The sequence below is a fragment of the Aspergillus karnatakaensis genome (assembly GCF_047715665.1).
Source record: "Aspergillus karnatakaensis strain CBS 102800 unplaced genomic scaffold BJY04scaffold_6, whole genome shotgun sequence".
NCBI lineage: Eukaryota > Fungi > Ascomycota > Eurotiomycetes > Eurotiales > Aspergillaceae > Aspergillus > Aspergillus karnatakaensis.
The window spans coordinates 724,074-736,724 of NW_027395718.1; the positions used below are offsets into that span (position 1 = coordinate 724,074).

A 12,651-nucleotide genomic window follows, 5' to 3' on the forward strand; every position below is an offset into this window, starting at 1 on the left:
ACTCTTACAGGGTTTAGCGCCCAGGGAATGATCGTAGTGCTAGGAGGATGTGAACAAAAATAAACTTAATATAGACATGTTCTTAAACACAGATTAGGACTTATCATCATTGAATTAGTTAGGAAAGTGATATCACAAGGACGTTCACGCGGCTACTGGTTCCAATAGCTATCTATGGCTTTTGTTTCTGGGAGATCCATCCGCGCCAGAAGGAAGTATACATGTACAGCCTTTTACATATCCTTGAAATGGTGATTAGTTGTGGCTGTCTTATATGGGATTAGACATTATAATAAGGTGTATTAATCATATTATCAACTTTAGAATAAAAAGAACTCTATGGGTACTTCTAGCTACTTATAAATTATTAACCTTTAATGTGTATGTGAGAACTATAATAAATGTTATCTTATTTTTTCTTAAATGAATAGTCACGCCCCAGCCCCGGATGCCCCCACCCCCGAGCAGAAAGATTATTACAGCAGAATCTGGTTCAAGTTTTTACGAGTGCCCTAGTATGAGTCTTTGCCCTTGAATCTCTGAAGATATCTTCTTACAAGAATGATCCTAGGAATAATGCAGAAAATTATACCTCAGTAATCGGCCTTTGAGGATTCGCCTGCATGTAGTAAGTGAAGCAATTTCCTCTGTCACTAATATCTCCCTACAGGGCCGGCACTCAACGACGCTCTCTCAAAGACTAAATGAATTGCGAGGCGAGAGGGATCTGATCAAGTGAAAGAGCTGCTCGCGCAAGCAAAACAACAGCTGATTGGCAGAGGCATGATTGTTAGATAGTTAGAGCAACAACAATTTCATTGTCTTTTTTCCGGCCTTCGACTCACAGAATATAGGCACTGAAATTGCGCAGAAAGGATTGACTGAAAAATATCTTCGTTCAGCATAAAATTATCTCTGGTGCTCCGGTGGCCATTTAGCGAACCTCGGGTGCCCACTGTGGCCTAGGTCCTCCTGTCCATTCTTACATGGATGGTTGATTAATGTGCCAATAGGTCCTAGTATAAGCATAAAAAGCATTATTATATCCCACCTTTGACCAATGTATTCTTAGGGGTTTAGAGCGCAATTGCCCAGTATTCTAGGACATGCTGAGCCAATTAAAAGCCAGCGCAAGGTTACACCTGATGGCATAGAAATACAAACATGTCCTCTTGTTAAACCTTAAAACATGGTGTTCAACAAGAAGGTTAGTTTTCTTAAAAGCATGCAGGGCAAACTTGCATCAATGAAGAACCTTCTAGTCTGAAACCATCCGCCCTCATAGGCACGGCCGCAGTAGCGCCAGGCTTATGGTTGAATAGCCGTCAAGTGACTTTGCAGCCTCTACTCTCATGCGACAAATAGCTTCCAAAAACATGTCAGTATGCTTATTTCTTGCCCCTCTTCTCTTTTATCCCTTCTATTTAACTCTCCTTTCTCTAAACAGCAGTCTCTCACAGTGATGGTCAAAAATCCTGAACATCAACTATATACCGAGGTATGTTTACTTGCTTCAATCACGTATTATGCATCTGATACCTCTAGAATAGGAGGTAGCTCACTTTTGACCCGACTGTTCCGAGCTCTTTGCCCCTTCTCTACGAAAATGCCTTCCCATCAGGGGAGAGGCCCACGGACCTATTCAATGTACCCAGATCTCCACGCCCTCATCAGCTCATCCCTCGAATCTTCCCATCCAGAGCTCACTTTTTCGTTTCACCACCCTGACACCGACATGAACTGCACAAACACCTATGACACAAATATCATGGGTAAATTCTTGTGCAACAATCGCACCTGCACTTCCAGCGGCTGGTCTAGCAAGAAGATTGCAATCACTATCCGAATGTATAGGGATCAAAAATACAACGTCAGAGTCTACCATCAACGCTGCAAACGATGTAACTGGGTAAGTAGGCCAGAATTGGAAGAAGAATCGTATGTGGACCGCGTCACGTACCGTCTGAAAAAATGGAATGGGGTCAAAGGTATGGATCAGCCTATGCACAAGGGCGAGAGTCAGGGGCCACATGATAGGAAGAGGTGTGAAGGGTGTAAAGCTGGACATTGTATGGGTTTGCGCTAGGATGAGAAGACTTTTTAGAAAGCATGAACACAACTAGAGTTTTAAGGGTTAGCAGTCAAGATTAACGACCATCATCACCTTGGGCGTCTGTCTATACAAGCAAGAAAGACACGCCTAGAATGCGAGAGTTTACCTGACGAAGATATCCTTCAGACCAAGATAAACAGACCATTTTAATATCCAGAGAGTAGACTACAAGGCGCAGCAAAACCCAAAAGACGCAACAAAGATGGATATACATCTTCAATCCTTCAAGTTCTGAGTCTCCTAACTTTCACACAATATGATCTTATCAACAAGATCAACGTGATAAAGCAGCTTCCCTGATAACCTCTCCTTACACTGGTGTCAAACGAACGTGACCCGCGGAGAGCAACACGCACCCACACATAGGTGCCCCTCACAATGGAAGGTCACATCACATGACCATTAAACCACCAAACATGGATGCCAAACCTTGACTTTCTCCTCAGCATACACTATGGCATCGGCTATCAGAAGACTTGCTTACCAAGAGCGCGCTAAAGGCTCATGCACGGAATGCTTCGCAATGGTCAAACCTGATCAAGAAGTCTTAGTAAGTCTGCGGATCGTTTAGGATGTTGTATGATATCCTCCATTTCACATAGTTCGATTTGAAATTGCTTAGAACGCTGAAACGTGTTATTCATCAGAGGCGCAATCAAGCGCATTGCTGCCTCACTCGATCTTCTGAGGAAATCTCCTTGGGTCCTGTCAAGGATGGCCAAGAGCTCATCAAAGATCGGGTCCGGCAAAGCCAGGATCCTATTCAGATCAGCTTCTTAAAAGAGAGGAGAGGAAGAGGGCTGGGGCTCTGAGAATCTGTAAGAGTAGAGGAACGTACATTCTTTCTGAAAGTCCCGTGTCAAATGGTTTTACAAGTCCACTCAGTGGCAAAAGGCCCAGTACTCCCATCTGGAACCTCTCAACCAGAGCGTGATAGCGCTCCCCCAGCAGCCGTAATCTGGAGATTGCCCTGTATTTCAATTTATATTCCGCGGAACATGGATTTAAGTCGGGATATATTGCTTTCATCATCACATTTGTGACTTCTGATTTGGCATTGTTTTCAGGGTTCCCGGACCTTTTTGTGCGCCGAAAGTCGGTCGGGTTCATGTTGATAAAGTTTGTCAAGACTCGACTATCAGCAGGCACGCTCTCTCTGAAAAGATGCAGTATATGATATCGACGGAGAATTCCATAGGCAGAAATCTTGCCATCTAGGTGTTGGATGATGTTAAATCGCGCTTGAGCAGCGAGAGTTGAGTGAACATGCCAAAGATGAAAGTGGTCTCCCTCCTTATAGGAGAAAACCAATTCACGCAAAGCAACAAACGCATAAGAGCTGGCTATCAGAACCTGGATCAGCATGATAGTGTTGGCGTGCTTCTTGCCTAACTCTCTGAGTTCTTCCTCAATGTTTCTGGTGAAAAACGTTTCTTCTGGCGGTTCGATGTGGTGCGAGATGCACCTTTCTCGCTCCTCAGCTAGATACTGTCTCAAGCAACTAGTAGCCTGGAATGCAACATCATTATCGTCTCTCTGTACCCTCCGGTTGTCTGAGATAGATCTGCGCGGCTTTCTCGCACCGGTAGCAACCACTTCTAATTCTGTGTCTCGCGCCGGGATAGTGCCGTCAAAGATATCATTGAAGAAGTCCATTCGATCGCCTGACATATCCATAAGGAGATTTGACGCTTCGAGAAAGTTGAGGCCTGCTGATATCTGGTTCGTCTCATGAGTCAGTGTAGAACCAGTTCCCTGTGATACTTCTTCCAGAGGTTGCTGGACGCCTGCAGGTCTAGTCCCGCTACGAAAGCTGTCTATGGCACCAGCTTGGTTGCTAGTTAAGAGCTGTGGATCTATGCCGAAATCGTTGTGGCTTAGTAAACTGTAATAGGTATTACACTCAATCAGTGTCCAATTTTGACACACGTTGCTTATACTGACCCGATATTCTGGGCAACCTGCAAAGCTTTGTCGAGATCGCGCGAGTCAACGAATACTGCGGCGATGGTTGCGTTCAAAGCTTTTCGGAGGACCGCTGCCGACCTCGAGCCAGATCGCATATCATACTTGAGACAGCGGTTCAGGTCGGCATTTTCGGCCACTTTGGCACAGTGGTTGAGGCTACTCAATTGTGTGCGCAGGATAGTCGCCTCCTCTTGTGATCCTCGACAGTTAGACCCACTGTCTTTGACCTTAATTCAAAAGCGTGTGATTGAACAGCCAGCACGCACCTCGAGTCCGGTCACCAGAGAAGCCAACCCAAGCTAGCAGGAATTGCATCAAGTAATTTCCGAAGTGTGCCAGCCTACTATTTCCTTGCTTCTCTTGCCCATCCTCGGTGCCTCCCTTTCCCGCTGCGGTGAGCGCTAGAAGCAGGATTCCTTCATCCTTAAAGTTATAGCCGAGACGTTGTTGGATAAACCTAGCATCATCTGGTGTTGCCATCGCGTTGCTAGACCGAGGATCTACTACCGTGGTATTCAGATGGGGCTGGGCCATAAATAGGGACAAACGGGGAATGCACGGCCAGCTCACGACCTTGGCTTCTCTTAAGTCGAAATCTGCAAAGTCACACCACCCGAAGAAAAACAAGAAAGCGAAATCCGACGTTGCTTGTTTCGGTAGCTCAAGATCATTATGCCTGGAGGTGTTTAGATACTGACTGATTTCAGCTGGGACCGGCCGGCAAGCCGGAACCCTGCCTTTTGTTACGACTACGTAATTGGGTAACTAATTGGCAGCTGGGTGGTGGAATACCATGATGGGCACACCACAAGGGCCGCTTCCATGTTTATGGGGTAATACAATGAGCCACAACTCACCTAGAGACCGCTAATGGACGTAACTACCCTTGTTCGTGATAGCCTCACATACTGATCGCCGGCTGCCAATGCGACAAGCTATACGGATTCGCCAAAACTCAAAGCCTCTAAAATCTGTCCGTAATAGGTTCTCGAAGCTGCTTTTACTCCGAGGCTTTATACCGTGTGTACATTCCTTCATTCTTGTAATGGATATCCCTCCTAAAGACAATACCACAAAAGACCTCATCGTGTGCTTTATTTCCGAGGATTACCTGTGGGTTTCCCTTCTGTATGCCTTCAAGGCTTCCAGCGCTAGAAACCTTTGGGCACGGCTGCCAATACGCCATATTTTGAGGAAAACACATCTAATCTTAACGCAAGACTTGTTAAATGATCATTGAAAGCTAAAATCTGAGGTCGGTGGAAATTTACGGGCAAAAGCGAGAAGCATCAATTTCGTTATGGCCCTGCGCCGGTAAGGCCTTCTGTGGTGAGCCATTCTGACGATTTCTGGCGGCCTTTTTATTAACACACCAAGATCGCTATTTCCGTGACTACGGACGGGATTAGGAATGAATTGCATAAAGTTCCTTTATTATGTGTCCATTGGGAACGTCCAAAGGCAGGGCTGGTAGTGGCACAATCTAACTTAATCGAAGTGGGGCCCCGGGCCTTACTAAAAAGGATGTTTCCACCTGCCGTTGTTATTAGTACCGAATCGGGAAAAGTTGGCATTCACTGGACTGAACCTGGACAAACTACCAACTTTCCAGATTTCTCTCGACGTTCTTTTCTTGACCTTGACGTAATAGAATCCAGAGGCAAATAATACATTGGAAGCACTCACGAGTCTGTCACAGATCTCTAAGTGCGAGTAGATAGACTGCCCGAATCAAGGTTGTTCCACAAGCGCAAGACGAAATCAACGCGCGCCTCCAGGTCTAATAGCTCCTCTGGGATAATCCAAAATCCAATGCCACTTGTCTCCAGCACCTGCACAAAAATGTGATGCACGCTTTCCCATTCTTCCCAGCTCTTAGCCATTAACCTTGTTCCATCATCGGCTAGCCACTCCTGATGTGGTTGACAGAGAATTACCAGCGACGTTCTCATCCGGTCTCTGAGGTAGTGCCAGTGCGATGCGCTTTCGAGGAGCTGTCTCGCTTGGGGTGGGCCATATTTTATTGCGTAAACGATGGGATCGACTCCAGACCGATCACATAGCAGAGAGTCCGTAGAACTTTTGCTCTCCTCTTTGTACTGCGCGACCAGAATTAATTGCTGGAGCTCGAGTGCTCTTTCTGGATTATCTGTGAGATCATCACGACTAAATTGATAGTCCTGGAGAACATTTCGTGCCACTTCTGTGATTACGCGCATATGCAGGGATGGGTATTTGAGGAAGAACGCTCTTTGCAACGCTTGGATGAGGGTTGTTTTGCCAGTGCATTGGGCACCGACAATATACAGAGACAGTCGTTGCATCTCGTGAATAGGCCGATCGTGTAACCAGACGGGCAGGTTGGGGCAAGTCCCTCAATTTATTAGCAGACAGACCTGTTTGCCATTTTAATTTCCGTAGAGCGCCGAGACAGCCGGATCCCTGCTCAAAGACAGCCAACCCTGATGCACCACGTCTTATCACAGGAGTGACAGCAGCTGCCCGCTTGTCAAGTGATGTGGGGTCAGCTCTGTTCGCAACACTTGGATCCTTATATCACATCGCGCAGGAGAGGAAGCGAGACGGATGTTTTGACTGTTAAGACTGTTAAGTGCCAAGAAAACTACTCCAAGCTATTCTTATCATCACTAATCCTCGAGCTCTACCTATAGCAATAATACTCCATCATGGCTCCATCAAACATGAGCACGTTCAGACGCACTCTCCAGTCTGAATTCCTTACAAGTGATTGCACTTGGGCATATGAGGTGCACGGGGTGCCCAGACCTTGGGCTAATAACCCCGGTCAATGGATCAAATCACTTGAGTTTCTCTCTAATCCAAAAACGCGCGAGCTCCAGCTCAAGTTCATCAAACTGGAACCTAATCGCGCCACGAATGATGTACCCTTGGACCAATTAATGCATGTCTCTTTTGCTGATTTCCGCCTCGGACAATCGCACGATGGAGAATGGCAAGCTTTCACCGCCAGAGAAACGGCTGAGTATCTTCTCAAACTTCTCAAAAAGGGTATTACCCTCAATGGCGTCTTATACAGTTTCTATGGACACAGTTCCAGTCAATTGAAATCGCGATCTTGCTATTTGCTCCAAGGGTCCAAAGAGGAGGTTGCGAATCTGGTGGAATCGCTTGGAGACTTTTCAAAGATAAAATCTGTAATGAAAAAAGCAAAACGAATCGGGCTGCTGTTTTCCTCCGGTGCTGCGATAATGAATGTTCCGGATTGTCGATACGAAGATATTGACGATATTGAAAGATATGGATACACCTTCACTGATGGTTGCGGGCTGATCGGTCCATACCCTACGAAGCTCTTATCGAAGAAACTGTCAGTCATCAGTCGAAATACGCGCTACCACCCATCTGTCTATCAGATTCGATTCAAGGGTTACAAAGGTGTTGTTGCACTGGAACCTGGAATGAATAAAGCATATTGGTTCCAGTTTCGACATTCAATGCGCAAGTTCTCAGGCACCTCAAATCCAAGCTTTGCTGTCGTTGAGTATTCCAAGGTAAGGCAAGGGAAAACCCCATTTGACTGAAAACTACTCACAATTGTTAACCGGGTAGCCATACACCTACGGCTATCTCAACAGTGAAATCGTGCTTCTTTTGAGCGCACTTGGTGTTCCAACAGACGTATTTCTTCAGAAACAAGCGGCACACTTTGACTGGCTGCGTCAATCTGTGACAGATCCAGTATTGGCATTCGGCTTTCTGTGCTCGATCGATCGATTTGATCTAGCTGAGAAAGTTGTTCTGAACGGCATTGAGTATGTATCTGGCTCGCTACGTAGTCTGATTTCTACGGAGTACAAAAAAATGCTCAGCAAGCGGGGTGACCAGAAGTGCCGTATTCTGGTGGCAGAGTCTCGACGATTATTTGGCATCTGTGACCCTCTAGGTATTTTGAGAGAAGGAGAATGTTATCTACGCGTGACAGACGAGAGCAACGGAGGATCTCCAATAACGATCAACGGGTGTGAGGTTCTCATCACCAGAAATCCTTGCCTCCATCCGGGCGACCTGAGGAAACTGATGGCCGTTGATCGGCCGCAGCTTTCACATCTAAAGGATTGTGTGGTGTTTTCTGTGCAGGGCGACCGGCCAGCAGCAGACCAGATGTCAGGAGGGGACCTTGATGGTGATACCTGTGAGTGATTGAAGCTGCCTACCTGCTGCCTGGAAGAATGCTTACATCATAGTTTTCGTCTGCTGGGATCCTGATCTCATTCCAGCTAGATTATCAGAACCAGCACATTATCCTGCTGGCCGGCTACCTGTCTCCCTTGACAAAATTACGGTGGATGACCGCATCGAACATTTCGCCCAGTATACGAACATTAATTTGTCCCGTACTAAGAACCTCTTCTTAGAATGGGCGATGCGTAAAGAGAACAGTGCACTCAGTAGTGAGTGCCAGGAGCTAAATCGACTTCATTCGCTATGTGTCGACGGCAACCGGACAAAGATCCCTAACAGGTTGGAGAAACTGCCGCCGCTGGAAGAGAAAGTTCGTGAATCGTTTATACTGAATATACTGCTTCGAGAAGCAGAGAAAGAGTCCCAGCGCAGAAATGCAGCACGACGGGATTTCGAAATATCAGAGCCACGAGAGGTGATTGAGACTGTCTTGTGTCAGCCGCGCAGTTGTTCGGAGTTTTGCATGATCCGACTTGTCTACGAGTGGTGTCGTCGGACCAAAGAAGGCGAGTTAAGGGAGTTTCTACCGTACTTTGACCTTGCTGCACTGGCTATAGAACAGAAATATTGGCTTTTACAACAGCTGCCTACGGAGATCGAACTTCCGGCCCTGATCATGAACGGTCTCCTTGAATCTGATATCCTTCAACCGCACGAACTACAGCCTTTTCATCTCGATTACCCCGGCATGCGATGGAAAAAGATCTTCTCCCTTGAGAACCGACTCGCAAATTTGTTTGAGGTCCTGGAGAAGTCCTTCTCACACTTCCATCGGAAGCTGCTAGTGCTGCGGATTAGCGATCGGTTCAGCATTGCCGTTTATATCTCACGTCTTATTGAGCTCGATCAAGAAGCTGCTGTCCAGAACAGGGTGCTCGTGTTTGGATTTCCACATACGCAAGACCAAGGCAACTCCCGTGATCGCACTTTCAGGGCGAGCGACGATTACAGGCTGCATCTGAATCAGACTACTTTTCAGCTATACAACCGCGAGCGGGCGAACACCTTTATTTGGATCGGCCAACTAGGCACCAATGACAGCCGCTTTCGCCAAGTTCGAGGTAACGCAAATCGTGCGCGTCAGCGGTATCAGACCATCGTGGAAGGCACCAATCATGATTGGGCCGCAAGTATTGCTTTAGACCGCTTCAGCCAAAACATCCGGACTCAAATCGGCGCAGTACGCCGACATGGAATCATAGGCGCAGTAAGTGCTCGCCGTTTCTTGATATGAAGAGGCAACTGAGCTCATAAGACATAGGAAGTATACGTGATCAGCAATAACGATGTGCATTCGTTCCAAACCTTAGATAAATGGGAGCTCAGTATTGATACGCTTGAAACGATACCACTTTTTGAGACGATGCCCCCCCAACTCATAATTGCCCAGGCTGCCACAGAAGATTGGTCTTCACAACCGAAAGATATACACGCTTTGATAGCCAGAGGGGACCTTTCTCAGTTGGATCAGATATCGATGCAATCGAACATTGCTCGAATCCTTCAATCCTGTTTTGAGCTAAATGAGGGTGGTTTGATCGGAAAGATCTATAACCACTTCCTTAACTCGGCCAGTGCAGTGGAGGATTGGCTTGCCCCTAGCGAGGTGCTAGAAGGACTTCTCCAAGGACTGCACTACGCACCTGCAAATGTCATCTTCTTTTCGCGCCTCTGTTCGTGGAGGGATAATCTGCCAGGCCAGATACATCGCCGTCTTGTTGCACGTATTCCGCACTTACTTAAATCAGTTCTTCGGGCGGCCAGATACGTGGGTGACTTTGCAATAGAAGCCTTACGCAATATAGCCTGCGAAGCCAATAACGTGGCTCTAGCAACTTTCCGGAACTTTGTTGAGACGGCCAGTCTACTGCTGAGATCACCGGAAGACATGCTAGCAGTCTGCATGGAATGCTTCCAACCGGCTAGCGACCGGTTACTGGACGAATCCCCTTCAGCAAATGAGTACTTTATCCGAAATCTTTTTGGGGTTGCGATTGACCACAGCGAGGAGGCTTGGAGCGCAAAAGCCCCGCGCGACGACTTGTGGACATTTCAACCAGGCTCGTTGGCTCTTACAAATCCACTTCTGACTTGCAATCGGCGCATAGACGCCCCAAATCTCGAACGTTTGGCAGCTGGAGATCATGTCCGGTTTGAACTAGCTAAATACCCCGAAAACGTGTTCTTAACGGAACGTCCAAGCTTTGATGCCATCATAGAATCGTCCCAGCCGGGTACAGTCACTTTCAGCTGCCTATCTTACCCACCTATCTACGTTGCAGAAGGACGGTGGCGAATGAGGCATTGTGGCTCCTTTGTCACCAGCAAAGCAATGTCGGACTCCTTGGTTACTTTAATGGAACAAAAGACAAGTGCATGCGCTTTGTACCCCCTGCTGGTGAATGGTGACTGGGGCCAGGAGAACATACAGGGGTATATTGATCGAGATTCAGAGTATGAATTTCGAATTGAACTCAATGAGTGCCAGAACCAGGCAGTCCAGGCTTCTCTCAGTTCCTATTTGACCTGTATCTGGGGCCCACCCGGCACTGGGAAAACTCAAACAGTTGCTGTCATCCTGCAGGAGCTGCTTCATAGAACCCATGGAGAGCGCATTCTGGTCACAGCTCCCAGTCACAATGCGGTGGATAACATATTGAAGAGATATCTGCAGTTTTCGGGTTCGTCAGGGATTCAGCCTCTCAGAGTTTCTACCAATGTAAGTGCTATCCAAACCTTGCGTGTTGTCAATATTCCAGCTGGAGATTCTTCTTGACTGCTAATGCCCCTGTAGATGCATAAAGTATCCCCTGATCTGATCCAATATACTTGTGTAGAACGGAAAGATTTCAACTATAATCCTGATATCAGACGTGTGGCTGTTGACCGCATTCAGCAGGCCGGCCTAATATTCACAACATGCGCGGGAGCGGGGCTAGGTCTTTTGCGAGAGGAAAAATTTCAGATTGTTCTCATTGACGAGTCGTCTCAGCAGTCGGAGCCCATGTCACTTATTCCTTTAAGCAAGGGCTGTCGCCGAGCTATCCTTGTTGGCGACCATGTCCAGCTCCGCGGAACAATAGGCAAATATGCTCAAACAATGGGATTGGAGGTTTCTCTCTTTGAGCGTTTGTATACAACAGACTATGGGACTACTAATGGGAGGCTGAGCAAGGTTATGCTGAATGTTCAGTATCGCATGCATTCGCAAATCAGCGAGTTCGCGTCGCGCGAATTCTACGATAGCAAGCTCCGAGCTGACGCTTCATGCCTTGATAGGCCACTTCCTAATGGCAGTTTCCCTTGGCCTTCGCAACCAAATATAGCGGGCAAGCCCCTGGCACGATGCGTTTTCGTTCCTTGCTCCGGACCGGAGGACTATGGGTATCAGTCAAAGGGCAACACCAGCCAAGCGGAACTATGCAGAAAAGTTTATCAACTACTGACGGCTACTGAGTCAAATACAACATCAATCGCAATCCTGACCCCCTACACAAGGCAAGTCAAGATTCTCCGAGGCTCGCTTCCAAGTTCCGCTACTATTTCCAGCATCGACGGATTTCAAGGCAGGGAAGCTGATATCGTAGTTTTTGTTACTGTTCGATGCAATCCACATGGTGAAATTGGATTTTTGAATGATTTGAGGCGGCTGAATGTGGTCTTGACAAGAGCGCGGGCTGGACTAATCGTTATCGGATGCCACAGGACGTTGACGCATGAAGTAAGTGATGCGGGCTTTGGTACAACGGTGCGTGGCGAGATGGCCAGGGAGAACGCATTCACCCTAGCTATTGAGCAAGATAGTAAGCCTGTTTGGAGACGCCTGGTGGCATCCTTGGTCAAAGTTGAGATAGCGTGAGCGTCAAATAATGCCTCATAAAGCAAATAGCTCTGCTGCAATACCAGCTCTCTCTTATCCATGCTATGCCTTTCTGATATAGCAGCTGCTGAGCAGATTCCTTGATCCTACAAGTTACCTCTGGCCAGTACAAGGGCAATTCGGTGTCCTACTTACTGCTCCACCTTTTATCGTATGGCAAACAAGACTTACTATCACATCATTGACTTATTCCGCCAAAGCGTCACCATTTGACTTCTCCCGGAATACATTAATCTTTCAAAGTTCTTTTGATGTTAGTCGGTAGTTCTAGGTGCTTTGCTGCGTCATAGTTTAGTTAACGACGGCTAATCTGACTAAACTGCATTGCGTCGTAGTCCCTTCAATGGTACAGCAAACCTCCCCTCTAGTGTGTACAGCCCTTAGTCTAGCGATGCCTGCCGTATATGTTACTTTTGTTCGAGGTCCAAAAGTGAGCCACTGCGGATCGGCACTTGATAGAGCTTAT

The 12,651-nt window shown here is 47.1% G+C and overlaps 3 protein-coding genes across 3 annotated transcripts; 1 reads left to right on the plus strand and 2 right to left on the minus strand.

The window, feature by feature from the left end:
- Nucleotides 1-1,328: 1,328 nt before the first annotated feature.
- On the plus strand, nt 1,329-2,087 carry BJY04DRAFT_180240 (3CxxC-type zinc finger protein; the record flags this gene model as incomplete). Its single annotated transcript, XM_073710029.1, has 2 exons — nt 1,329-1,498; nt 1,551-2,087. The coding sequence occupies exon 2, from the start codon at nt 1,607-1,609 to the stop codon at nt 2,084-2,086; it is 480 nt and encodes a 159-aa protein (XP_073575498.1). The 5' UTR covers nt 1,329-1,498; nt 1,551-1,606.
- On the minus strand, nt 2,075-4,689 carry BJY04DRAFT_180243 (uncharacterized protein). Its single transcript, XM_073710030.1, has 5 exons — nt 4,348-4,689; nt 4,058-4,271; nt 2,952-3,998; nt 2,598-2,872; nt 2,075-2,542 (listed from the first exon to the last, which is right to left on the minus strand). Exons 1-4 carry the CDS (start codon nt 4,613-4,615, stop codon nt 2,641-2,643), a joined length of 1,761 nt encoding a protein of 586 aa, XP_073575499.1. The 5' UTR covers nt 4,616-4,689; the 3' UTR covers nt 2,075-2,542; nt 2,598-2,640.
- Nucleotides 4,690-5,545: 856 nt separating this feature from the next.
- BJY04DRAFT_180249 (ATP/GTP-binding protein) lies at nt 5,546-6,478 on the minus strand. Its single transcript, XM_073710031.1, has one exon. The coding sequence runs from the start codon at nt 6,403-6,405 to the stop codon at nt 5,785-5,787; it is 621 nt and encodes a 206-aa protein (XP_073575500.1). The 5' UTR covers nt 6,406-6,478; the 3' UTR covers nt 5,546-5,784.
- Nucleotides 6,479-12,651: the final 6,173 nt, after the last annotated feature.

Coding starts and splice junctions, on each gene's coding strand:
- BJY04DRAFT_180243 (XM_073710030.1), bottom strand. CDS start 4,615: ATGGCCCAGCCCCATCTGAATACCACGGTAGTAGATCCTCGGTCTAGC. Junction 4,272..4,347: donor CTCTGGTGACCGGACTCGAG/GTGCGTGCTGGC, acceptor GAGGATCACAAG/AGGAGGCGACTATCCTGCGC. Junction 3,999..4,057: donor CAGGTTGCCCAGAATATCGG/GTCAGTATAAGC, acceptor TACCTATTACAG/TTTACTAAGCCACAACGATT.
- BJY04DRAFT_180249 (XM_073710031.1), bottom strand. CDS start 6,405: ATGCAACGACTGTCTCTGTATATTGTCGGTGCCCAATGCACTGGCAAA.